The 26,890-nt window shown below is 54.5% G+C and overlaps 2 protein-coding genes across 3 annotated transcripts; both read right to left on the reverse strand.

Moving 5' to 3' along the window:
• Positions 1 to 32: 32 nt before the first annotated feature.
• On the reverse strand, positions 33 to 17,728 carry DHX16 (DEAH-box helicase 16). 2 transcript variants are annotated; one of them, XM_089918518.1, is made up of 20 exons: positions 14,773 to 17,728; positions 12,949 to 13,199; positions 12,690 to 12,852; positions 12,317 to 12,373; positions 9,044 to 9,298; positions 8,664 to 8,867; positions 8,393 to 8,584; positions 7,643 to 7,753; positions 7,355 to 7,470; positions 5,445 to 5,655; positions 5,156 to 5,254; positions 4,893 to 5,045; positions 3,119 to 3,259; positions 2,765 to 2,927; positions 2,550 to 2,668; positions 2,370 to 2,437; positions 1,483 to 1,645; positions 1,220 to 1,330; positions 796 to 969; positions 33 to 277 (listed from the first exon to the last, which is right to left on the reverse strand). In XM_089918518.1, exons 1-20 carry the CDS (start codon positions 14,977 to 14,979, stop codon positions 149 to 151), a joined length of 3,087 nt encoding a protein of 1,028 aa, XP_089774644.1. In that variant the 5' UTR covers positions 14,980 to 17,728; the 3' UTR covers positions 33 to 148. The 2 variants fall into 2 exon arrangements, with proteins under 2 accessions (XP_089774644.1, XP_022421849.1); XM_022566141.3 differs by having other exon boundaries at positions 1,220 to 1,381.
• A 115-nt stretch (positions 17,729 to 17,843) lies between these two features.
• On the reverse strand, positions 17,844 to 26,259 carry PPP1R18 (protein phosphatase 1 regulatory subunit 18). The gene is made up of 3 exons (XM_022566132.3): positions 23,764 to 26,259; positions 19,416 to 19,626; positions 17,844 to 18,749 (listed from the first exon to the last, which is right to left on the reverse strand). Exons 1-3 carry the CDS (start codon positions 25,375 to 25,377, stop codon positions 18,730 to 18,732), a joined length of 1,845 nt encoding a protein of 614 aa, XP_022421840.1. The 5' UTR covers positions 25,378 to 26,259; the 3' UTR covers positions 17,844 to 18,729.
• Between the last annotated feature and the right edge of the window lie 631 nt (positions 26,260 to 26,890).

Here is a 26,890-nt window from a genome sequence, read left to right on the forward strand (position 1 = left end):
ATCGAATTTCCATGCAACCTTCTCTGAATCTCTAAGGTTCCCCATAGCTTTACTCTAAAAATATTTTTATTAATAGATATTAAATAATGTACAGAAGGAAAAGGAGCTGGTGTTAATGTTCTGTTTGTTCTGTTATGTTCTCTGCTCTTTACCCTAGCTCTTCTCGTGTCTTGCCTACTTTTCTGGGCATTTTCTTAGCATGGGGATCTTCTAGCTCCTTGGCCTTGTAATAGTGGGGAGCCACCTCCAGAAGCCAACTGCTCTCAATCTCCAATACCTGGAAGGGAAGAGAAAAAAATCAGCAGGGCTTCCTTCTGTCCAACCTAGTTTCTGATGTGTGTGTGTGATTTAAAAGAAGGTTCTCTTCTTTCCCCTTTGACTGCAGGGCTAGGTGAAAGGGTACCTGGCTCTAATACTCTGGATCCCAGGGGCAGACACACATCTCTACATGCTATTCAAGAGTACAAGTAAGCTAACCCTAAACAAAAGCCTGAAGATAAAGACTGAAATACACTCAGGATGGAGCTCATATCTGCTTTGTTCATTATCACCCCGGCACCTGAAACACTGAGACAATGGGCATTCAAATACTTAGTGAGTGAATAAACAGTTCTCAGATCTTAGTAGATGCTGAGACAGCTGTTAGAAAGGATGCATTTCTACCTTATCCTACCTTAAACCAAGGTGCTTTCCTGTTTCTCTGCCAGTCCCAGCAACCTGAACCTGGGTTTTTAGCTTGCCAGGATACCATCTCCCACACAATCCACCTGCCTGGGCAGGGCAAGGTCCCCTCACCTGTCTCATGAACTCTTTGGTGGTCAAGACAAGTTCGTGGTAGAGCAACCAGCGTGGCTGTTCCTCAAAGAGGGAAGAGTTGGGATGAATGAACACCGTCTGCTGCTGTTTCACTGTGCGGTAGCCGCTGCGAGTCAACCGTGCTGTGTGGTAAAAGTAACCAGCAGTGATGGCCTGTGGAGCAGGTGGGAAAGGAAGTCAGTGGGAAAGGCAGGCGCCCACGGACCCTCAGCACTCACTGCCTTTGTAGTTCAGGCTTCGGGAGAACTAGAAAGGTAAGGGCCTTTCAGTGGTCCGGAAAGAAAGCACAGGGGGAGCACACCTTCCACAGGGGAAGGGGCACGCTCTCAGGCCACTGGCCCCAGAGGAGAAGCTTGCTCCTCGGGAGACACTGGGTGGACAGCAGCAGGCTAGAAACGCTGACCTTTCGGACACGGATATAGTCCCCCTGGCAGGAACTGAGACCGACTTCCACGCGTTCCAGGAGCCCCTCCAGCTGTTCCCGCACATCCCGGGCTCGGCGCATCGACCTGAACTGTACAAAGTTCTCATAGCACCACTGGGAAGAGTAACCACTCTCAGCCCACTGTGAAAGGGTTGAAAAGGGGGGGAAGAGGGCTGTCAAGTATACAGCGGAGCCAGAGTCCCCCACGTCCCCCTCGCTCCCACTCACCCAAGCCCAGTGACCTGTGTATAAACGTTCAGCAGAACCAGATGGTCCCCACCAGGGAGGAAGAAGTTGACACGAGCATTGTCGGCATGGACGACCTTGTCCTTGGGTCGGTAGAAGATGGAGTTGTTGACAGAGAGCATGGCAGCCACTGTCAGGATCTCCTCCGAACAGCTGTACCTGGGGCAGGAAGGGAAAGGCATGGGAGTCCAAAGCGAGACACAGCAACAGGAACAGGCGCAGTGAGGAGGAAAGTGATGGCTGTGTGGTGGATGTCCTCATGTGGGGACAGCAAGTTGGGCTAACGGCTACAAATCAGAGAGTAGATTGATTTTGGTGGCAGGGGCAACAGTATGGGGGTGAAGGAGGTGAGGGTCAGGTTATAGATAAAACGGTTAACAGGAGAGAGATCCAGGGAGGCAGGGGCAGGAAGGCACCAGGGCCCTCTGAGGGTTCTGCAGTACGAAGGTGCACATTATAGCAATCCCTTTAAGTTCATGTAATGACATTTAACCTCAACCATAGCAGAGGAAGGGCATTTAAAGGTGGTCCCTCCACAGCTGTTTCTAAATGCTCTAGTCTGAAACCTTAGGAATGAGTAAGTCCCCAAACCAGCCCTCACTCAGCACTCCTCACGATGGAAAATCTTCCACTTTCATTCATGCCCCCAAATTTTCTACACGCTTGTCAATTTCACCCATCTGATAATCATAACCAAAGACAGGACAGTGTCTTACTGATCCCTGTGGGCCTCAAAAGGGGCAATAAAAGTTATCTAATAACTTGTTATTTGTTAAAGAATAATGTGGTGGAGAGAAAAAGCAAGATCACAAAGATGGCTCCAGAGACAGAAAGAGGCAGGGCCAGTGTGTGTGCTGGGGGCCCGGCCGAGTCAGGGGCTTACTTCTCAGAGGCCAGGATCATTTTAGACAGCATGGGGTCCACCGGCAGCTCTGCCATCTTTCGACCAGACTAAGGAGAGGAAAGAGAGAGTTGAGGCCACTCCTCCCTCAGGTGTCCCTCCAACTCTCGAGGGGTCACCCCAGCCTTCCTCCTGCCCCAGCCTGCCGCCCTCCCACCTCACCGTGGTGAGCTCCCCAAGGTGGTTGAGGGCCCCCAGCGCATACAGCTGCTCCAAAGCCAGCAGCAGGGTCTCATATGGCGGAGGGTCCAGGAAATCAAAGTGCATTAGGTCGTGGATCCCTGGAGAAAGATGTGAGGGGGTAGAACAGAGTCCCTTCACAAGGACAAGCCAGCCCCACCCCTTCTGCCTCAGGAGGACTGGGGGACCCCAGTCACCTAAACTCTTGAGCAGCAACACGACGTTGCCCAGGCTGGTCCTCTGAATCTCGGGCACTGTGGTTTCTTCCAGCTCGTGCTGATAGGCCCAGGCGGTATACAGGCGGAAGCACTTCCCTGCAGCCACCCGACCCGCCCGGCCAGCTCGCTGACTGGCTGAGGCCTGGAAAGAAAGGACAATTTGTCAGGCCCACGGACCATCTGGTGAGGGAAAAGAGAAAGGGCAGTATTTCTGCAAGAAATCTGGGAGGGTGTGGACCGCTAATCCCCCTTGCTCTAAGCAGCCTCCACCGCTTCTGAGCTGGCCTGTTCTCCCCCTCGCCCCGTGGAGACCCTGCTCAAGCCCAGGCCAACCTTGCTGCAGGGTGTGACGGTGAGCGATTCCATGCCCGTGCGCGGGTTGTAGCTCTTCTGCTTACAGAACCCCGGGTCCAGCACGTAAATGATGCCCTCGATGGTGAGCGAGGTCTCGGCGATGTTCGTTGCCACAACTACCTGAATGAGAGGATGTGGGATCGCCGGTAAATCCCACCCACCTAGTTACCCAGAGGAAGTAATTCTGGAATACGCGGAGTAGACAAACAGGTGCAAAGGAGCAGGAGCTGAGGAGATTTGTGGCCAAGGTCGGGAGAGGGGGACAGGCTAGTAGAAGAGGGGAGATGTGGGGATTAGCAGGGCATAAGGTGGAAAGGACAGGAAAGGAAATGAAGGGGGTTCAGGGGTTTTTTCAGAGGTGGGAGCTGGGGGTGTCGGGTTCCGGCCCCATCTTCCCCACTGTCACTTTTTTTTTTTTTAATTTGTTTTTTAGTTTTTGGCCGCACCGCACAGCATGTGGGATCTTAGTTCCCCCAACCAGGGATCAAACCCGCGACCCCTGCAGTGGAAGCGTGGAGTCCTAACCACTGGACCTCGAGGGAAGCCCCACTGTCACTTTCATATTCACCTTTACACGTTACTCCCTACAACAGCCCCCTGATTAGTCTCCCTGCTCTACTCCTAGCCCTGGTTACACGGCATCCGGAATGGTCCTTTTAAAATGTGAGCCTGTCACATCACTCCCCGCCATCCATCAGTGGCCTCCCACCCTACCTGAGAATCACATCCAAACCCCTCCAGGCCCTGAGTCCTCCAGGCCCTGGCTACTTTCCTGATCTCATCTCCTAGCACCAGGGCTCCTCGCTCCATCCCTGCCCACTGCTGAGCTCGCCTCACGCGCATCCTCACGGCCGCCCCATCCTCACGCCTGCCCTCCTCGTGCGCTATTCCCTCTACTTGGCGCGCTCTTCTCCCAGATGTCAGCCTGGCTCCTTCCCTGGCCTGGGTGAGGCCCCAGCTTCACTCTCACCTTATCAGAGAGGGAGAGGCCTTCCCTACACCCTAAGGAAAATCCCTTCCTGCCATTCCTCTCCTGACAGCCCGGGGTCAGCCTCCGTCTTCCCATGCCGCACTGTGCCTCTTCAGAGCATTTGCCACGAATCGATATCAGGCGTTCATGTGCTCACTGTCTCCTAACTTACATTAGACTAAACTCCAGGAGGCTAGCGACTTGTGTTGTTCATTGCTGTATCCTCATCCCCTAGAACAGTACCTGGAACGTGGGAGGAACTCTTTAAATATTTGTTGAATGAAAAGTTACATCTTTGCTCAAAATCCTTCGATGGCCACTAACTGGTCTAAAGTCCACACTCTTCCTCCTGCCATCAAAGGCCCTCTCTGATCACCATTCAAAGTTGTTTTTAGCCTGTCTCCCACTACTTCACCATGTGAGCCTTCCCCTAAGCCTGCTGGAGTACTCTGACTTCAGACACCCCTTAAGCCTTCCTCTGATATTCCCCCATCATCTTCCCTAAAGGTCCTCCAGACCAAATCCCACCTCCTGGCACACTAAGGGCCTCCCTTCTCCTCTGCACCTCTACCACGCTCACTTTCTGGATCACACATTTGGCTATCTCGCCATTCCCGCTGTCATCACCCTCTCTCTCCAGCTCCAGAGGCAAGGAACTGCCACCCCGCCTCGCAGCTGCAGCAGTGCCCAGGACACACCTTGCACAGGGCAGGCACACACTTTCCTTTTCACTACTAGTTGCGTGAACCACAGGGGTGAAGAATGTGGGTTTCTCCAACTGACCTTCCGTGCCCCAGGGGGCGTGGGCTGGAAGATCCGCGCCTGCATATCGGAAGGCAGGTTGGCGTAAATGGGCAGCACCAGGAGCTCCCGGATTTTGGAGCCCAGGCGGCGGCAGCGATCCTGGAGCATCTCACAGGCAGCCTCAATCTCCTCCTGGATTTGGGTGGGGAGAGCTGTGTGGGACCCAGAGTCACGAGAGGCTGACCTGCCAGCCCTGTCTTCCCCTGGGGTTCACACATCACCCCCCCCCCCACATCACGCACCTGTCCCGTCAGGAACACCAGGATGTCGCCCGGGGGCTGGGTCACGTGAATCTGCAGCACAGACACCACGCAGGCCTCCAGGTAGTCTGCCTCCGGGGCCTGTGGGGGAGGAGGCAGGGCCGCAGGAAGGCCACCTGCTCAGGCAAATCCCTTCCTCTCCTCCCAGCTCGACATACACTTTACCCCAGTTTCCCTTTGGACTCTCCATCCCGTCCTCCCCTCCTTGGGACAATCTCCTTCAAAGGCTCCACTGCCTTCACTCTTAAGCCCAACCTCCCTGAGGGGGCACCTTGGTATAGAAGATGTCAACTGGAAACCTGCGTCCAGGGATCCGGAAGACGGGGGCGTCGTCAAAGAAGGTGGAAAAGCGGGCAGTGTCCAGTGTGGCTGAAGCCACCAGGACCTTGAGCTCAGGTCGGAATCGAGCAACATCCTTGATCAACCCAAAGAGAATGTCTGTGTGCAGGGTCCGTTCGTGGGCCTCATCCACCATCACCACGCTGAGGAAGGAACGGGGTCACCAGTGAGCAAGGGGAGGTGGGTAATGCAGGAGGGGACACTGGGGTCGCCGGATGAGAGGACAGGCCCCCAGCCTGGCTAGGAAGGAACAGACAGACCTGAAGCACCACGATGTGAACAGCCCCGAAGCCCCCAGGGTCCTCTGGGGCACCTGCCGTGCATCCCTGATTGACCCTGATGCCTCTTTCTGGAGAGAGGGGCCGGATGAGCCCTCCCACCCCAACCTGAGAGGACTCTGCAGGCTTCTTGGTCTCCTCGTAACTTAGCTATATGTGTGTCACCTTCTTTCTCCTTGCTCTAGTCTTTGGATTTCCTGCCAAGCCCGCAGGAGCTCATCCCCCACTTCAACCCTTTGTGCCTAACTGTGACCATGATGGTGAAGTCCTCAGCCATTTCACAAAGCAGGCTGGTGTGACGGGAAAACCCCACAGCCTGAACACTCTCGCATTAGGTGGCCTCCATGGGTTCTCAGAGGTTTTTCCTCTGAGAAAAGGACCAAATCATATCTGTCCCATTGCTCCAGTGTAACCTTCTAGGACCGGAAATCCAGTCTCCTAAGAGCTGAAAAGGCAAGTACTGCTCAGCTGGCCTGGCTCCACCCTCATCCCATGCATGAATCACTTCTTCCCCACAAGACATGCTCATCCAACCCCTGCTTGGCCAATGCTGGCACTGAGAACTCATTATTCACAGATCAAGCCACTCCAAGATGTGGGCCAGAGGCTTAAGAGTCAGGGCGCAAGCACTCTGACAGCCCCCGCAATCTCTGCCACACTATGGCTTGTCGGTATTGATCTGAAATCCGCCTCCCTGTAACCTCCCCCATGGCTCCTAGCTGTGCTCTCTGGGGTCACATAAAACAAGTCTGGTCCCTTTCTCATGTAATAATAGCCCTTCACATATTTAGAGGGAACCAGGATGTCTGAGTTTTCCCCTCCAAGCTGAACATTCTAAGTTTTTGCAAGTGGTCTTCACGTGGCTTCTCAAGTAGCCACAGCACCATTCTACCATCCTGGTTGTTTTCTGAACTCTGGGAACAATTGGGGAGACACAGAAAGGCTTTCTCTGTAGCCTCTTCTACCCTCCGGGCCCATCTCAGTTATAAGACTGTTCGAACCATAAAGATTCAAAAACTGGTGGACAGGACTTCCCAGGTAGCGCAGTGGTTAAGAATCCGCCTGCCAAGGCAGGGGACACAGGTTCAGATCCTGGTCCAGGGAGATCCCACATGCCGTGGAGCAACTAAGCCCATGCGCCACAACTACTGAGCCTGCGCTCTATAGAGTGCAGGAGCCACAACTACTGAGCCCACGTGCTACAACTACTGAAGCCCATGCACCTAGAGCCCGTGCTCCACAACGAGAGAAGCCACCGCAATGAGAAGCCCGTGCACCGCAACGAAGAGTAGCCCCTGCTCGCCACAGCTAGAGAAAGCCCGTGCGCAGCAACGAAGACCCAACACAGCCAAAAATAGATAAATAAATAATTTAAGAAAAAAGAACTGGTGGATAAATCAGAAGAGAAAACAATGGCCAAAATGGCCAGGTGGGAAGATAGGAGGGAAAAGCCAAAGATTAAAGGAGATAAAGGAGCGTACTGAAGAACAGGAGGGCAGCAGACCGGAGGGAGGTGAAGGCGGGCAGCGCCCCCTCTCGTGGGAGCTGGGGGGCCTGTGCGTACCTGTAACTCGCAAGGTCAGGCTCAGAGAGGAACTCCCGGAGAAGCATCCCATCCGTCATGTAGCGCAGGACAGTTCGCTCTGATGTGCAGTCCTCAAAGCGGATGCTGTAGCCGACCTGTCATGTGGGCCATTAGAGATCGACAGTTGGGCTGTTGCCCCCAGAAGGTAGGGCAAAGGGACAAGGGTGAGCACCTGGACCGGTGGAGGTTGAGGGGACCTGCAGGCAGCGGGGGCTGAGTCCCAGACCCTAGGGGCTCCCCTCGTCCCTCAGTCCCCACAGATCTCACCTCATTCCCAAGCTTCACACCCATCTCCCGGGCCACTCGGGCAGCCACACTCATGGCTGCCACTCTCCGGGGCTGGGTGCAGGCAATCTTCACACCTTTCTTTGTGTAACCCTGCATGACAAGAAGAAAGAGGAGGCTTTCCTTTTGACAAATATGCAGCTGGGGCCCAGCAATTCAGAGAAGTTGGAAATGCAGGGCAGGGGGAACAGAGAAACAGACAGAGCAGAAAACCAGACAAGAAGGGCAAACAGATAGGATGGCAGACCCAGGGCCCACAAAGGGTCCTCACCCAGCCCTAGGCAGTGCCAGCCCTTTGGGTCATCAAGTTCGGGGCTATGCGAGATTCAAGCTGGAAAAGGACTGACCGGCTGGGCAGACCCAAAAGCAAGGGGATCAAGGGAAGGTAAAAAAGCAGGAGAAGTCTTTTCACTCCTCATTCCTTGGCCCTGAGGAGGAGCAGAGGCCGGGCTGGTGGAGCGGGGTCCATGTTCACACCCACACGCCACCATCTAACCGTCTATACCTCCTTCCAACACTAACCTACAGAACACCTATCGGGCATGGACACCGTGGTAGGAAGTGTGAACAAAAGCATGAAAAGGGTGTGGTCCTTATTCTCGAGAACCTCACCACTTAGCAGAAAAGACTAAAGGACTGAAATACAGAAGGAGAGTGACTACTCAAAATCCCACGTAAAGGAGCTGACAGGACTGTGCCGGTCAGTGCCAGCGGAGGCTGAGGCTGCCATACCTCCTCAAAGAGGTACTGTGGGATTTGGGTGGTCTTGCCCGAGCCCGTCTCGCCTTCGATGATGAGGACCTGATGGCTAGCAATGGCGGCCAGCAGCTCCTCGCGGAACGGGAACACCGGGAGGCTGCGGCGGACCACCTGGATGGACTCCTTCTGCTGCGCCTGGGTTGGAACGGGTGGGGCTGACGGCTCCTGAGAAGGAGGAGAAGGGCTGTGAGTTTCAGGGCCGGCTCCCACACTCCTCGGGACATCCCAGCGCCCACCCCCTCACCTCATCACCCTGGAGCTGAGTGGCCCGGACAAACTCGATGGTCTCCTCTTCCTCCAGCACCAGCTGATACTTGGGCTCCTGGGAGGCAGCATCTCGGGCCCCAAACTTCAGGGACGCTGCCCCAAGCCGGGCCTCCTCCCAGCGCCGCTGCTCCTCCCCAGGGGCACCGGACTCCTCCTCCACTAGATCCACTGCTCGTGCTGGCTAAAGAGAGAGGGGCACGTGGAGACAGAGCTGCCCTCTCTGCCCAGCACCCCCTCCCCGCCCCCAGAGAAAGGCAAGGCAAGGAAGGGGCCAGCCAAGCCACCGCCCAAGCCCCGGAAGCCTTCCCTCCCATCTGCTCGGGGACCGGGGCTGAAGCGGTAACCCCCTCGCCTCACCTGTCCTCGCGTCTCCTCGGGCATGTGGTAGCGATTGGTGGCCTCCAGCTTCTCCTGCTCCCCAGCCGCCCGGTACTCCCGGGCCAGATCCCGCACTCGCCGCTTGTATCTGAGCTCACGCCGCTCATGTTGGCTCAGCTCCACATCCCCAAAGAGGAACTCCTCGTCCACCAGCTCGGCCTCCAGGTCCTCAAGCTTCTCGCGCTCCCGCTTGGCCAGGTATTCTCGGCGGGATTTCTTCCGCAGCTCAGGGACCTGGGTCAGCCCAGGGCAGTCAGAGCCTCTTCTCGCTGGAAGAGTGACCCTTTTCCTCACATACCCCTAAGAGTGACAACCTCCGACAGGCCGGCAAGAGAACCTAAAGATGTGTCCTCTACCTTCCTTCCCTCTGCACTGGACAACGTGACTGACGACATGCCCAACGCTGGGCCCACACGCTGCTGTCCAGCAGGAGGACCCAGCTGGACGTCCTTCCAGGCAGCCTGACCATCTTTGCCAATATAAATTCACTAGAGCTAAGGTGATTATGTGCATATTTTATATTGTACTCTTGCTGTTTTATTCGACTTAGTGGAAAGGGGAAAAACATAACAGCTGATACCAGCATTTGGAAGCACAGGTCTCAAACTGAAAACAACTGAGACAGTTGGAAACCCTGGGTGAGCCAAAAATAGGTATTCTTCCTCCCCAGTGATATGCTCCCCGGTCTTGAACCAAATGACTGCAGTTTGAGGAAAAGGGAAAAATAAATCACACACAAAAAGGTTGGAAGCATCAGAGAGTGGTTCTGTGAGGCAAAATGTAATGAGGGATGTTTAGCTCGGGGACTAACTTCTCCCCCTCAGACAATGGGTCATTTGGCTTCTACGTGTTTCCTTTCAATACAGGCTTTTCAGGACACACTGTGGATGACAGAAGACTGGCCACATGCTGAAGGCCTTTCTGGACCCTAACCCTAAGCCCTCCCACTGTGGCAACACAATCTTCCCTGTGTTCACAACAAGCTCCTCTACTGCAGCAACAAAACCCCACTGCTGCCCTCCCCTTGGGGGCCCTGATTTAATTGCTTGGTTTTTCTTGTTTGTTCTATCACGTCTTAAAATGGAGTTTATGCTCATGACCTGATCTGAGTACCACAATCAAATACTCCTTCGGCCTGATGGGTGAGGCAGATGGATGTCTTTTTAAAATATGGGCAAGAAATCAGGACAATTTGAGCATCAAAAAGAATAATGATATGCAATTATAAAATACTGAGAAGTAAAAATTCATGAGTCCAACATGACATGCGTACAAACAACAGGAAAAAAACTTCTGTCACCGGTGAGGTGAATATTACAGCAGACTCTTTACTCTGAAAATTAGTAATTAAAAGGAAACAATTAAGCATTTGCCCTCACTTTGAGGAAGGCACTGTAGCCCATTCCTTGTTGTTGAGGAAAAGTTCTTCTTTATATAAAAAGGCTAGCCGATAAATGTAGAAGGAATGTCAGGATCCAAAAATCACCACTTTGCAATCCCCCATGACATAAGTGATTCAGGAAAGGATTAGCAGTGGTTGCTAAACCATTAGCTGAGAGGCTGTTGGCAGGAAGGATACCAGCACTAACGCGCACACAGCTGGACAGTGTGTCCCCCTGATATGACGTGCACATCACCACCCAAGAGGTGTTGCTGCCACAGCTGTTTAATCTGAGTCTAAGCAAGCTGTGGACCCAATTTCCACTTTAAAGAAAGCACTGGGACAGAACTTAATACCACAAGATAAGGATCAGATAAATCCAGAATGTAGGACACGGTACAAGATGAGACAGAAAGAAAGAGAGAGAAGGGGGAAGTGAAACAAACTGAAGAAACCTAACAACCAAATGCAATGTGTGAACCCTGACTGGATTCCAGTTTGCAAAAAGCAGTTATTAAAGACATTTTGGGGTAACTGGAGAAATCTTACTGTAGGCAGGTTCTTAGTTGATATATGAGAAACATCTGCCTGGGTGTGACAAAGGCACTGTGGTTTTAGAGAAATATCTTACCAGGTACATGCTGATGGGACAAAATGCCATGATGTCTAAAACTTTTAAATGGTTCAAAAAGAGAGGAAAAGAAAAAAGCCGCCATTTACATAGGCATTGCAGGGACTTCTCTGGTGGCGCAAGGGTAAGAATCCGCCTGCCAATGCAGGGAACACAGGTTCGAGCCCTGGTCTGGGAAGATCCCACATACCACGGAGCAACTAAGCCCGTGCGCCACAACTACTGAGCCTGCGCTCTAGAGCCCACACGCCACAACTACTGAAGCCTGTATGCCTACAGCCCGTGATCCGCAACAAGAGAAGCCACCGCAGTGAGAAGGCCGCGCACCATAATGAAGAATAGGCCCCCATCGCTGCAACTAGAGAAAGCCCACGCGCAGCAACAAAGACCCAACTCAGCCAAAATATAAATAAATAAATAAAATTTTTAAAAAATTGCCTTATACTATTCTTTCAACTTTCCTATTTGTTTGAAAATTTTCATAATTGAAAAAGAAAAGAAAAATTCAGGAAAGTAAAAACACTACACCAGCAACGAGAGATGTCTCAGAAGTCTGGCCACAGTCACTTTGTGGGGTGTGAGCTGAGATGGATATGTCAGGAGAGAGCTGATGGCCACTAGGCCATTTTCAGGACACCAAGAGCCTCAAAATTCTTTGGGGAAATCTAAGTGTGACTTAATGGGAAGATCAGGCCTTTGGAAAACTGCAACCCTACCTAGGCTAACCCCATAACAAGTCCAGTTTATGAATTACAAGGGCTCTGTCCCCGTGCAGTGAGAAGACCAAATCAGGAAACCAGTGGGAGATCACAAGGCCCCGTGGGGCACGGAGGGATCAGGTGGTAAGAAGGTATGTGGAGATGCTGTACCCAAGCTCAGGGGTCAGCATGCCCGTGGGCAGCAGGACTCTGCTCTGCCCCTGTCCTGCAGCCGCCCCTTGAACACCCAGCTGCCTTTGGAGTACATCTCTTTAAGTCTCAGGAACAGGGAAAGCTCACACTCCCCTCACTAACACACAGTGTGATCTGATCCTAGGAGTCAAAGAGGGTTTCTGGGCCGTTTTCTTCCCTCTACAACTTAATCCACCCTCAGCAGGCTCCTGTCAACCAAGCCCCCTCCTCCAGAGACCCAACACCCCACCAGCAGCCCCACTGCACTTCCTGTGCACACTTTCTCCCTATCCTTAACCACACTCCTTCAGTAAGTCTTTCCTTTTGTCTTCCTGGGCACTGGGACTCACCATGGCTTTCCGGTCTTCCTCAGCCATCTTGAGGCGCTTCTGAGCCTCTTCATAAGCCTAGGAGAAGAAGGCAAGAGTGGCCAAAAGTCCCCACACCCACAGCCACTGCCCTTCTAGAATCACAGGTATCATCCTGATGTTCCCTAGCAAAAAAAATGTTCCCCGGCACAAAGAAATGTTCCCCCTTCACTGAGGAATCTCTGGGGCTGCAGGTTCAGCAGAGAGCCACCTTAGCCCAAAGACCCAAGGACATGACCAGATCACTGGAGGCAGCCCCTTGTCTTCCCAGAGATCACTATCTGCCATCACACCCAACCTCACACTGGACCCAGGGATCTTCTGGGCACTGACGGGACGTGCTGCTCCTACACACCTTCTTGTCTGACCGCTCCAGGACGTTGCGAGTCCGGTCCTTGTCCCGCTGCCGAACCCGCTCGGCGAACGCATCGCGCTCCTCCAGGTCCTGAAGGCGCTCTCGCTCTGTCCGCTCCCACTCATCCTCTGACTCTGGCTTCTCCGTCTGCTGTTTACTCCCCCTGCAGCCCAGCCCGGAGCATTAACTAAGGGCATCCAGAGGCTTACTGTCCCATCATCCACCTGCCCCATCCTCTCTCACCCTACTTCTGACTTACTGTGTCTTCCTCTTTCCTTTCTCAGAAAACTCTTCCTCCTCTTCTTCTTCCTCTTCCTCCTGACGTTTCTTCCTGAGGTGTTTCCGTTTTTTCAGCTTCTTCCGGAGACTGCTCCCGGCCCTGCCTACAGTCTCCTCGCTGCTCTCCTCACTGCCCTCCAGCAACCTGTAGGATTGGTTCTTTTCCAGCAGGGCTCTGGCCTCTCGCTCTGCTGCCCGAGCTGGCTTTTCCACCACAGCCTTCCTTGGGACCTGTCAGAAGAGGAGAGGATAAGGGGGTGTGACCAACTCCTGATCCCTGCCCACCTACTCTGCCCTGTTCCTAATTTAAGGAGTAACTTGACCTTAAACCGGCCTTCATCCTCTCTCTTCCCCAAGGCTTCACACCATGTCCATCAGCCTGAATAGGGCCCCTCAGCTTCCAAACTTCTTTTCAGTCGTTCATTTAACAAACATTTATCGAAGCCTGTCCCGTGCACCCACTGCTAGGTACTAGGGATACAGGGATAAATAAAGAGACAAAAACTCCTGCCCTCACAGAGTTTACATTCTCATATCCAATTCTCAACTGCTCAGCCTCTGTTCTTCCCAATGACTAAGTCATTCCTACCCAAGGACTGGCCAGGATTGTTGTGCAGAGGCCTGGCACTGTACCAGACTCCAGGGATACACTGGTAAACAGATTAACATAAAGTTCCTACCCTCCCATCCCTTACATTCTAACCTCACTTCTCACCAAGCACCTTATGGGATATCCACACCAGGTTATCCACCATTCTCTGAACAAGCTCAACACTTTTAGTATTACTGGATACTTTCTAAGCTCTAATTCTGCAAGGTGCAGTTAGGTGGTAGGAATACAAAGACAAGAAATACAGTCTTGTCGGGCTTCCCTGGTGGCGCAGTGGTTAAGAATCCGCCTGCCAATGTAGGGGACATGGGTTTGAGCCCTGGTCTGGGAAGATCCCACATGCCGCGGAGCAACTAAGCCCCTGCACCAAAACTACTGAGCGGACGCTCTAGAGCCCACAAGCCACAACTACTGAGCCCACGTGCCACAACTATTGAAGCCTGCGAGCCTAGAGCTCATGCTCTGTAACGAGAAACCACTGCAATGAGAATCCCACACACCGCAACGCAGAGTAGCCCCTGCTTTCCGCAACTAGAGAAGGCCCACGTGCAGCAACGAAGACCCAACGCAGCCAAAAATAAAATAAATAAATTTATTTTAAAAATATTTCATTAAAAAAAGAAATACAGTCTTGTCTTCCAGGAGCTAACCTTTACACCTGTACTCTTCTCCCCTCTCTACCTGACAAATTCCAGGGAATCTTTGGGTCTGCTTTTCCCGATCCCAACTCCCACCCCTTCTGCCCTCCCACAGCACGGGCCTACACATCTATTCTATAGCCTCGCTATTCAAAGGATGGTCTATGGACCACCAGCCATCACCTGTAAACTTGTTAGATTTGTTAGAAATGAAGAAACGAAGAATCCATCCCAGACCTACCGAATCGGAACCCGTATTTTAACAAAAGCCCTGGATGAATCCTGTACCTGTTAAAGTTTGAGAAACACTGCTCTATAGCGCTTAATCCAACACACTTAAACCATCCTCAATCTTCTCCACGGAAGTAGACGTCCAGCCCGTAGGCGATAACGGACAAAGAAGAAATGCTGGTGAACTGAGCTTACTTAATTCTCGGTTGGACAGTAAGCCCGACCTCACCAGGACAAATAACCTGGGGGCGCCGCCCCCGCTCCACCCCCTCTCCTGCCGCTCCCATGCCCGCCCCCCACCCCCACCCCCACCCCCACCCCGCACCTTGGTCCAGAGTCTCAAGGCGAAGTCCCGGGCCGGCCCACTGACGTCCAGGGTATCGGTGTCTCGCAAGCGCTGCACGAACTCCTCTCCCGAGGCGCAGCGCTGCGCGGTACCGATGAGGAACTGGGCCACATGCCGCTCGCTCAGTCCCAGCACCGAGTGCAGCTCGTCTTGCACCCAGCGCTCCAGCCCCGCCGGCGTCGCCATGGCGACTCACGCTCCCTATTCCCGGCCCTGAAAGTGTCTCGAGCAGCCTCGCTGGCGGCCGGGCGGGTCACCCGGAGGCCTTAAGCCCCGGGCTGTAGCCTCTGTTCCACAAAGAAGCTGCCTTAGGATCTGGGGGTTCGGTTTACGACAGCCCAAAGCAATCTTACCGGACCTCGGAAGCCGGAAGTAGCTGCACTTTTTCCGGCCTAAGCACTACGGTGGCCGAGCGAAGTCAAATCTTGCGGAATTGTACTCGAAGCTTGTGATAAAACATTTTCATTTCCTCCCCCACTGAATCTCTCTTTCGCCCTCTGTTGGTCACTCCTGGGTGTTACACCCACTCATTTCATTCCACGAATGCTGAGAGCCTAATGTGTGCTAGGCAGTTTTAGTTCCGGGGATATACCAAAGAACAAATCAGAAACAAATCCCTCACAGAATTTACAGTGGCTTGAGGGGGGCGGAGACAAGATACATAAAAAATAGAACATGTGGGCTTCCCTGGTGGCGTAGTGGTTGAGAGTCCGCCTGCCGATGCAGGGGACACGAGTTCGTGCCCCGGTCCGGGAAGATCCCACATGCCGCGGAGCGGCTGGGCTCGTGAGCCATGGCCACTGAGCCTGCGCGTCCGGAGCCTGTGCTCCGCAACGGGAGAGGCCACAACAGTGAGAGGGCTGAGTACCGCAAAAATAAATAAATAAATAGACATGCAAGTTCCATGGAGCCAAAAATAATGCAAGGTGTATGTGTGTGTGTGCGCACGCGCGCGCGGCTGGTTGGGCAGTCTTTCAAATTAGAGGATCAGATCCATGCTTATTACAGATTAGGCCGTGCTGATTAGAAGTGATCTTTGCTAGGACTGGTACTTTCCGCAGAAGTGAATACAGGTTAGGCTTAAAAGAGGACTCCAGGCAGGAGAAGACTTGGGATGTGGAGAAAAAATAAAGGTGCCCTCTTTTCTTAGCGCTGTCTCTGGAAGTTATTTTAAAAGATCTGCAAACTAAGGAATGTGCAAACTGTATTCAGCATTTTTTTTTTTTTTTTGGCTAACTGCTTGAGAAACTCACTGGTGACTGCTTAATTTTAAATAAGCAGAGTTTGCTGCTTGACTCTGCCGTCCTCTGTTTGATCCTGCTTCATACTTTTACAATTAATTGTATTTATCGACACTACGCTGGGAGAAGAAACATTTGTTATTCCAATTAACAGCCACAGGTAGCTCCACATCATTGGCTTCTTTCTTTCTTTTTTAAAAATTTATTTGTTTATTTTTATTTTTGGCTGCGTTGGGTCTTCGTTGCTGCACGCAGGCTTACTGTGGTTGCGGCGAGCGGCGGCGCCGGCTTGTCATTGCAGTGGCTTCTCTTATTGCGGAGCACCGGCTCTAGGCGCACGGGCTCAGTAGTTGTGGCACATGGGCTCTAGACTGCAGGCTCAGTAGTGTTGTGCATGCCCTTAGTCGTTCGACAGCATGTGGGATCTTCCTGGGCCAGGCCTCGAAACCGTGTCCCGTGCATTGGCAGGTGAATTCTTAACCACTGCACCACCAGGGAAGCCTTCATTAACTTATTGAATGCACTGCTTTCTATTTCTGAAATGGACTGTGGACACCCCTGGCACCTCAGAGCCTCTTGCTTCTGCTTTCCTGGGCCACAACTGATTAGGATCTTTACCTAATTAGCTACTAATGTAAGTATCCTGTTTCCCTCCTACCCCCATCCTCTCTGAAGTGGCTCATTCTTTTGACACCTTGCTTGTTCCCTTGCTGGTAAATTAAAGACCTTTGGCATATGTTTAAGATCAATTTGTCTAATACACTTTGTTTTTAATAAAGAAGGAATCTCCCCTGACTAGTCTGAGAGGAGCATCCTCTAGTAATAGAAGGACTACAACTACTTAACCATGTCTTTATTAGCCTGGAGAACTTAAAAAAAAAAAAAAAAGACTGATAAGTAAAATACAGATATTCTACATTTGTAGAAAATAAAAATTCATTGAAATGGGGAAACCTCCCAGTACCAACTACACTTGGGCCACAAAGCCATGAATTATCCCATTGTCTATCAGAGGAGACCCTTTTGAGGAATCTGCACTTCTGTACATACACTATACTTGCAGCAATTTCAGGAGACTTATTTATGGTCCTGAGTCTTGGAGTAAAATCCTCTGGATCAGCCACTACTAATCACATACTATCTGGCTGCTTGCATTGCACTAGGCTTCTGAATACCAGAATCCTTCAATTCAGAGTGTCCTTTGCTTCCAAGTTTTTGGCTCTTTTCATCTTTTCATTCATTTGCTCAGTCATTCATTTTAAAAATAAATTTTTGTGTCTACGAGGTGCCAGGCATGGGGATGCTGCAGTAAACCCAACCAACACAGTTTGTCCTCATGGTGCTTCCAGTCTAGTGGATGCTTCAACTGCCCTTTCTCAAACCAGCCCTAGACTAAAAAAAAAAATTTAATTAAAAAAAAAAGAGAATTAAAAAAAAACAGGGAGTTCCTTGGTGGTCTAGGGGTTTGGATTTGGCGATTTCACCGCAGAGGCCCAGGTTCAATCCCTGGTCGAGGAACTGAGATGCTGCAAACCGTGAGGCGCAGCCAAAAACAAACAAAGAAACAACAACAACAAAAATCCAGTCCTTCACCTGCTAGTCCTTTGAGAAACCAGTGCCAGGCTCTCCCAGAGCCCTTTCTACAAGTCATTGCTGAGTTCCTGGTTCACCTTCGTCATTTTCCCCTCCCACAGCCGTGGCTGCTTCCTCTTCACGGCTAAGAAGAAGATGGGAGGGAGAGGCCTGGAATGAGGAGCCCAGAGCCCACCCCACCCCCAACATGCACTTTTTCTAAAGAAGAAGCAGCAGGAGAGTCGGAGAGAGCTCCACTTTATTACGGAAAGTTAAAAAAAGACAAACAAAACCAAAAAAAAACAGGCAATTGAGAAGGAAGGAGAATTGGGGGAAGAAAGTTTAGGCGCCTCATTACTCACCCCACACCCTCGCAATTCAGTTCAATTGTGAACCACTAGGAGGAACAGAATTAAATAACTAGAGGGGGATACAGAGTTAAGGTTCCCAGCCTTCCCTCTTGGGGAAAACTGAGACAGTAATACTGAGCAAAGGTGGAGGAAGCCATACCCCCAGGTCACCCCAATGAGGTGACTTCAGGCGACAGGGGAGAGGATTCTATGTGGACACACAAGTAGACGTGGCTTGTAAACCCGGGACTTTGGCAGGTGGGGCTGGGAACTGGGGGATTTTGTAAACCAGGCTGTGGTCAAGAGAGGAGGCAGGCGCTGTAAACAAAGGGGCAGTGACCTAAGGAACAGGAGGGAGAGGTGCCTGTAAATGCAGTGGGGGCCAGGTCTCCCAGGGACATGGGTACTTAAATCCCGAGAGCCTCAGGGGGTGGTGGGGAGTCAAGGAAGGCTGTGGGGAGAGTTACCCTGCCCATGGAGATGGAGAGGGTGCTCCATCCGTACCCCCCCCACTGCACCCCGTGAGTTCTGTGCTCCTCCCCAGGACTTGATGGGGATCTTGGATCACCTAGGATACACCAGCATGTCTGATGTGGGTGGAAACTGTGCGGTTGCCTCCGCCCCCAGAAACAGGATGAGGAAAGCAAGTTGGAAGATGTTGGTTGCCCTTCCCTGCCAGTCTCATGTTCAAGGTCTGTCTGCTCTGAATCTTCTGGGCTCCAGGATCTTCAGTTCTGGGAAGGAGGGAGGTATATCCCAGTGTTGGAAGAGGGTCACCTCCGGCAAGACTCATCTGTGGGAGAGGAGGCAATAAGGATAGAGAATGAGTGAGGGTCTCTGCTTCCCGCCTTCCCGACCCACTGCCCACACTGAAGGCCAGTTGGCATGTAGGAAATCTTATAATATCTTCCACATCCTGAGTGCCTGTTACTACTAGTAACAGCCATCACTCATTTAGCCTGGATTCTGTGCCAGCCATTCTCATAACTCATTTAATCTCACAATAACCCCCAGGAGAGGTTAAGTAATTTGATGTCCAGCCGTAGTTCCTAGGTGTTCTACAAAAATTACTTAACCCTCCCAACAATTCCAAGAGGTAGTTATTATTAACCCCATTTCACAATAATAAACTGAGGCCAGAGGTCAGGTGATTTCCCTGAGGTCACACCACAATTAAGAGACAAGATGGAATTCAAACTCAGGCCTGTCTGATCCAAACGCTGTGTTTTTAACCACACTAGAGCGCTCAGAAAGAGGCCTGGTTTTGAAATATGGAGACCTCACGTGCACTTCGCTTCCCAAGACCTCCGTTTTCCCATCTGTGAAAGGAGCAGTTGGGCTAGAGGCCCTGCCAAGACGCTTCCAAGCGCCAACATTAAATCCTCCCCCTCCCTCCTGGACCGCAGTGCCCACTCCGAACGCCAGGGGGCGCCGTCGGGCCGGCGGAGCCCGCGCTCACCCACTATCAGGGCCTTGGTGCGCAGCCCGCCCTGGAGCTCTGGCTGCAGCAGTAGCAGTTCCTCCTCATCCTCTTCGTCGTCGGGTTGGGCCGCTGGGGGACTGGAGACACTGGGGGCCTCAGGTTCGGGGCCCAGCTCCTCCAGCACCGAACTCTCGGAGGGGTATTGGTACGTGGTCTCCAGGGCTGTCTCGCTGAAGGAGATCTTGAGCTGAGGGTGGGAGAGAAAGGGGGGAGGAGGCGAGGTCAGCAGGGGGAAGCCCGCAGGGTAACAGGTGCAGGATGGAGAGTGGGGACTGGATTTGGGCACTCGCTGACTTTGTCCTCCCCAGCCACTCTGGAAGCCAGTTGTCCTTTCAGTACTCTCTCTCCAGTCCCAGATTTTCCCTCTTCAATCATATTATTTCAGAAACATTGACTTTGACCTGAGCTTTGGCGGGGGGGGGGCCCAGGTGGCAGAAGTGAGTAACCCAGGACCAAGGTTCTGGTTTTAGAGTGTGGGAGGCAGAAGGGTAAAAACAAATTAAAAACATGGAGATAAGTCCTATGATCAGAACTGAGTCTTTGGGCACCCTGGGAGCAATCAGGACGGCTACCCAGAGGAGGTGAGATTTGAAAAGAGCTGGAAAGAGCTGGCTGGGAGGGATCCCCACCAAAAGCAAAGACAGGCACAATGGTTTCCATAGCCTCGGCCCCTTGATGTTGGGGGAAACCCAGGACCCTGGTCACCAGCCCCTTTTACCCCCCTCACTCCCCTCCTCCAGCTGGAGTGGACCCACAGGAAAGGGTCTTGGGTCTGAGAGGGGAGCGGAGACGAACAGAAAAGCCCAGAGGAAAAGAGTCTCTCCCCAAAACACAGGGAGAAGATGAGCCTGAGTGCCTGAAAGGTGCAGCTGGGGGAGGTGACAGGGGCAGAGAGGAAAGTCCGGGCAAACATGGCATGGGGGTGGAGAGTGCACCAGAAGGGACGTGCAGAGACAGAGGCAAATGACCAGAAGGGATCTGGACGGGGCAGAAAATCCTTCCTAAACATACTGTCTCAAGGGCAGGCGAGCCCCAGCTGCTCTCACTACCTTTTTACCCTTCCCCTTTGCCCTCCTAAGAAGCTCAGGGGGAAGGGGCAGGGTGGGATTAACTCTGGGAGCCAAAGCGATTAAGGAGACAAACAGGAGGATTCCATGTGAACTGCTCAGAAAGGTCCAGATGATCTCCCCAGGCCTCCTCTGGCGTCTGAGAAACTCGGGGCTGCAGCCCAGCACCCCTGAGTCTCTGCAGGGACTGGGGTATGAGGAGAGAAACCAGGCTGGTGGCTGGACAGGTGGTTGCTAACACCTGGGTCCCTGAGGGAAGCTAGAACTCAGAGACTGTGTGTGTCACTCCCTGGGTCCAAACCTGGCATTGGCCCCTACCTCACTGGGAGCAAAAGCCAGAGACTGGCCAAGGCCTACAGGGGGCTGCCAGTGTGCCTCTCCCCACTCCTCTCCAGCATCCTCCTCCACTCCAGCCACACTGGCTGTGATTTCCTTCAGCCCCACCAGGGGCACTCTTACCTCAGGGCCTTTGCACTGGCTGTTCCCTCTGCCTGGAACACTCTTCCTCCAAATATAGCCATGGCTCCCTCTCTCTGCATCATGCTATTATAAAGTTGTCATATTTTCTCCTCCTACCTCCTGGCCCTCTAGGTTCCACTTGTTCCTGTTCTAATGTTTTCCCATAATCACTTACCACCTTCTAACCTAACCCACCAGAGAATTTACTTATTTGTTTACTTATTTGTGTCTGCTGTCAACAGAAACGTGGAAGTTGCCACAATGGGTAAGGAAGGCTTCATCCAGACCTCAGATGTGGTCCCAACAGAGGACCAACACTGGGGGAATACTGGGGGCGGGGTCAGTCCAGTCTGTACACAGTCAACCCCCAGTCTGTGTCTGTGGAACAGCTGGCTGGTAGAATCAAGTGACAGGAACCAGACCCCTTATATCCCAGTTTCTCAAAAGGAACTAATTCTATTGCTGACAGATTTCCCCAAACTTCTGGGAACCCATCTCGGTTTTCTTTTCATATCACCTTTTGAGATAACAAGCTGCGTAGTTTACTATCTGCTCTGGAAAAGGATCCATTTTATTTGCTCTCCCTCCACGTTTGTCTCTCTCCCCCCACCCTGCTTCCCTCCTCACCACCCGCCCCAGCTTCTGACTGGGCTTCTCAGGAATGCACAGCCTGCATGGGGCGTGTGGGGTGGGGGGTACGGAGGGGGTGACTCACTCCTCTCATCAGCTATATAAGGTCACAAGGGGGCTGGAGAGGGGAGGGGCTGGTCTCCCTGCCAGAGGGGCCTCTGGGGAAGGGCACCAGCCACAGCCCAACCCCTGGGCTCCAGTGGCAGGGCTGGGATTTCTCTCCCAGTGGCAGGGATACATTTGATGGAATTAGCCTGCAAAACAGGAGTTATTTAGGGAAGGGGGGCAGTGTTGGGTGGCAGGGTCCTCATATTCCTGATCTGGCAGCTGGGGACAGGACATGCCTGTCCCTGATGAGCAGGGTGCTGGGCGAGTGGAGAAGGCCTGAGGGAGGGCAGAGGGGAAGGTGTCTGGGCCTAGAGAACTCTATGCTGCTTCTTCCCCAGCCCCACCCCCACCCCCACCCCCACCCCCACCCCGAGCGGCTGCTTCCTTATTCTCTCACCACATCCTGAGCACAGTTCTGGCAGGCCCGTGGCCCTGCATTTGCCACTCAGCCCCACCAGCCTTCCGGCTGCCCCCCCACCAGGCTTCCTGTTTGGGCGATCTGCTTCCGGCTCCCCTGCTCCCTGACCTAGGTATGGTCACCCTCACAGGTCCTGCCCTGCGCTCAGACAGTCCCTGGGCTTTGGGCCCCCAAATTCACGCCTTCTCCTCTTTGTTCCTCCCCAGAGGCACAAGCCAGCCTCTACAGCAGGAAGTGACTTCTCTGAACACCTCGCCCTGGTCTTTCCTCACCTACTTCCTTGCATCTGCCCAGCCTGAAGGGGAAGGGGCTGGTAGCAGTCCGAGAGCTCAGGACAGACTCAGGGACCATAGCTCAGGGATGGGAGCTTAAGCTTCATGTGAAGATGAACTGGGGTCTCAAGTGACCCTGAGCTTTGGTCCCTGTGCTTTCCCACTGATACTGAGGACACAAAAAACAAGTCTGAGAATGTCACACATGAGATGAAAACTGGAGACTAGGAAGGTCTTCCCAGTCTCTGGAGAGATGTTAGATGCAGAGACCTCTCTTTCCTTAGAGTTTTTCAAGCTGGAAACTGGTGTGTGGGGAAGGACGTGGGCCAGGGCCAGGGGGAGAAGTCTGCTTGGCTGACAGCTTGGCTGTTGCCAACTTCCCTGCGCTGCCTTCGTCTGCTGGCCTCGGCCCCCACCCCACCCCCACCCCATCCCGTCCTTAACTCCCATTGTACTCCCTGCTCTCAGCACAGTGCCTCCAAATTCACTTCTCTTTCTTTCTACCCCAAGAGGAGGGAGAGGCCGGGATGGCAGGAAGAGAGGGGAAAACCAACTGCTGAGCCAGTTCTGGGGAGGGAGGGGAAGCCCAGGGAGGAAGGACAGGGAGGGAGTGGCGAGCGGGTATTTTGGAAGAGGAGAAGGCTTTTCTTGTCCCAAGAGAGAAGGGAGTACTGTCTGAAGCAGCGGCCCAGCTGGGGGTGTGCAACCTCAAGGTCACCCACTTCAAATGGCCTCTGTGTGCGTCTCTCCCATGGGGCAGACTCGGGGTTCGAAAGCCTTCTCTGCTCCTTGGCCAGCCCTGTTCCACTCCCCTCCCCCTGCTGTCCTGCGGTGTCCCTCCTCCGCACCCCTCGTCCTCGGGTCTGTGAGACCCTCCTCCGCTCACTTCTCCCTACAAGCCCAAAGCCACCCCTCCACCTCCCCAGGCTTCCCGCCCCGACATCCTCCCCGCTGGAAGGCTGGAAGTGCTTTTGCCCTGCGGACCCTGCCCTCACAGGCTCCAGGCTGTGGCCTCAGCTCAGGTCTCCCACCAGACAGCCTGGGTTGGGTCACAGAGTCAGCAATGGAAAGAACTGGGGGGCTGGGGGCTCAGAGCCTGAGGGAACGGAGGGTGAGCAGCCTGGGAACAGCCTGAGAGGGACACACCCAGGACAGCGCTTGCTTGCGGGGCAGCCTCCTTGGGCTGGGAAGTGAATGGAAAAGAAGGGCTACGAGAAGGAAGGGTGTGTGCGCAGGGGAGGAAGAGTGGTGGCAGGAATCAACAAGAACGCATAGACCAAGACAAGAATACAGGCGTATGAGACAGAGACAGGAGCCCACAGAGAGCCGACAAGTGGGCTTCTGAGGAGTCTGACTTGGCTGCTCCCTACCTGTTTGTGGTGCCTTTCAGGGGACCCCTTGACAAGGCAGCTGCGGTCGAGGCGGAGGTAGCCCCCCAGAACCAAGATCTCCTCGGCAGTTGGGTACCGCTTCTTCCCAGCCCCAGCGACTGCAGCGTCAGCTGTGGCTGGGCTGGCCGGAGTGGCAGGGGCTGCAGGGGGCACGGACCGCCGGGGGTTGACTGTGAAGGTGTGTCCGCTGCGGCGGGGGGCCCCCACCCCTGGCCCTGCCTTCACCCCATAGAACAGCCGGCTCATGAGGGGATCCCCAGGGGACTGGGGGGCAGGTGGGGCTGGGGGTGGGGGAGACAGAGGGGCTGCTGGTGGGGGCCGGAGTTCCCCTGCTTCCTCTTCCTGCTGTCTAGAGCCTCCAGTCCCAGCGTCCTCTGGTGAGAGGGGGGAGGGCACAGAGCAGCGGTTCTGCAGGGCGCTCAGAGGCCTGCCCTGAGCCCCTGCCTCCTCCTTCTCAGCTTCCCCTTCTCCAGCCTCTGCAGCGAGAGGACTCAGGTGCTTCTCAGCAGACTCTGGAGGGTCTGGTTTCTGAGTTTGAGTCTCTGTGTCCCTGGGTGTCCAGTCTCGAACCTTCCCAGAGTTCAGGGTCCATTTCCACCCTTCTGTCAGCCTCAAGCCCCTCTCGCCATCCTCCGCAGGGGTGGGCCTCTGTTCTGCTGCCTCCACTCCTCCAGAACTGCTGTCTGGAGCCTCCCTTGTCAGGGTCTCTGACGACGCTGTAATCTCTTCTGGGACCATCCTTGGACTTGGCCTCTCTTCTTGTCTCCCACATTCCTCTGAGCAGTCTTTTCTTTCTTCTCCTGAGCTCAGCCTCCACTCTGATGCCTCCGGTTGTACCCAACTCTGTTCCTGAGACTCTCTGGAGTCCGGCGTCCATTTATGGGCCTCTGTCAGGCCCAACTTCTGGTTGTCAGACTCCACCGGGCTCAGTCTATTTTCCACCACCTCTTTTCTCCTGGGGCTTTGTTCTTGAGGCTCTGCCAGTCTCAGACTCCGCTCTGGAGTTTCTCCAGGGCTCAGCCTCCATTTCCTCACCTCTGACAGTCTGGAGCTCCTGTCTCCAGCCTCTCCTGGGCTCTGCCTCCAGTCTCGAGCCTCCACAGGCCTGGGGCTCGACTCTCGAGCCCCCCCTATCCCCAGCCTCCTCTCTCTGGCTTCCCTGGGACTGAGTCGCTCTTCTCTTGACTCTCTTCCCTTGGGGCTCTGATCCCGCATCTCCCCAGGGCTGAGTCTCCGCTCCCAGGCCTCTAAAGACCCAGGCCGTCTCTCTGCAAGTAGCTCTTCACTCCGCTGCTGTTGCTGCTGCTGGCGCTCTTGCCGAATAAATCGGTTCTGGTGCACTGGCCCAATGGCCTCCAGGAGGACAGCAGACTCGTCTGGGTCTGGAGGTCCAGCCTCCGTAGTCCCAGGCGCAGGGCTAGGCTCCCCGGGAGACAGACCAAGCTTGGCCCGGCGGCGCTCCAGAAGCCCCCGCTTCCAGGCTGGCATCTGGGACAGCCGCTCCTGCTCTGCCTTCTCCCGGCCACGAACGGCTGCCTCCTCCTGCCGGCGCCGGGCTAGCAGCTGTAGCTTCCAGTCCGGGATGGTGGCCATGGTCCCCTCGGGGAGGGTGGGGAACGCTGGGGGCAGAGAACAGGAAGGAGAGGCTCCAGAGAGGCCCAGAGGGTGAGAATGGGGGTGGGAGGGGAGGTCGTGGAGCAGAGAGGTGGGACACAGAGGAGGGCAGAGGAGCTGAGGGTGAGGACAGAGGGAAAAAGCGGGGAGCAGAGAAAGGGGAAAAGCTGAGAAAGTGAAGGGGAAACTAAGAGTCAAGTTGATGGCAGTCAGGGGATGGGTTGAGAGGAAGAGTGGAGATTCAGGGCAAAGAGGCAGGAGTCAGATTTGTCAGTACAGGTTATTGGGTATCAGAGACAGTCCCCGGGATGTGAGAAGAGAGAAAAACGAGAGAAGTTGGCGCGCGGGCGAAGAGAGAAAGGAGAGGCTGGACGTGAGGGGGACAGGGTCCAGGCGAGGTTGCCTCAGCGCTACCCCAGGAGCGGTGAGAGTGGGAAGAGAGGTCAGGGAATCCCGCCGGAGAGGGGGCACTGGGACCTGAGGGGGTGTCGGGGAGGTGGGAGGGCGGAGAGTGGAGAGGTCTAAGGGAGAAAGGGAAGTCAGGGGGGCAGAGGGGCGAGGGGGTTCCGCGGCTGCAGCCCGGCGCGTCTCAGCGTGGGCCCAGGAGGTCCGGGCTCCCCTTCCAGCTCTGCTCGGGCCACGCCTCTCCGGCCCCCCAGCCCCCACCCCTCCGCCCCGCACTCCGCCCCGAGGCGGGTCAGGGGAAATACCCTCCCCCGGGGACTTTCGGAACCCGGGTGTCGGACCTGCCAGCACGTTCCCAGAACCCTGGCGTCCACCCCCACCCTAACGCAGTCCCGGCACCACCGCCTGCCTCCCCCACCGGCGGTGCCCCGGGACCCAGGCGTGCGGAGCACCGGCCCCACACCTCTTTTTTCCGGAGCCTGCCAGTCCTGTGCCCGGGTCTTGGCTCTCACGGAACCCCGACATAGCCGGCCATCCCCACCCGGCTCTGACCGCACAGACAGGCAATCTCGGCACAAAGAGGAGACAGCCCAAGGTTCGGGCCGGGGACGGGAGCGGGGACGGGAGAGGAGACACCCCCTCCCCAAGGCTGAAGCCCCTCAGTCAACTCACACGCCGCGGGGCTCCCAGGGGAGGGGGTGCGAAGGAGCCTGACGTCCGGAGAGAGGAGGAGAGAGGAAGAGGAGGAGAGAGGGATCGAGGGAGATCCGGAGACAGGAGGGAGGGGAGGAGGGAGGGAGGGAGAGGAGGACGGAAAGAGGGAGCCAAGGAGGAGGGACGGAGACAGAGACCAGGGGACCGGGCGGGGGGAGACGGCCGCTTTGTCTGAGGACAATGGGGAGAGGGAAGGGGGCGCGGGGCGGAGCCTCGCTCCCTCCGACCCCGCGTGGGACTCGGCTCCGGGTCTCCTCTCTTCCCGCCGCCAGCCCTGGCCCTCCGACGTCTGTCCCCAGGGCTTCTCACCCGGCTCCCGGATAACCCAGGTGTCCAGACCTCCGCCCCCAGCTCGCCAACCCAGGGCGGCGGC

The sequence above is a fragment of the Delphinapterus leucas genome, chromosome 10, assembly GCF_059928025.1.
Source record: "Delphinapterus leucas isolate spDelLeu-1000000601 "Yukka" chromosome 10, BTC_Dleu_Yukka2, whole genome shotgun sequence".
NCBI lineage: Eukaryota > Metazoa > Chordata > Mammalia > Artiodactyla > Monodontidae > Delphinapterus > Delphinapterus leucas.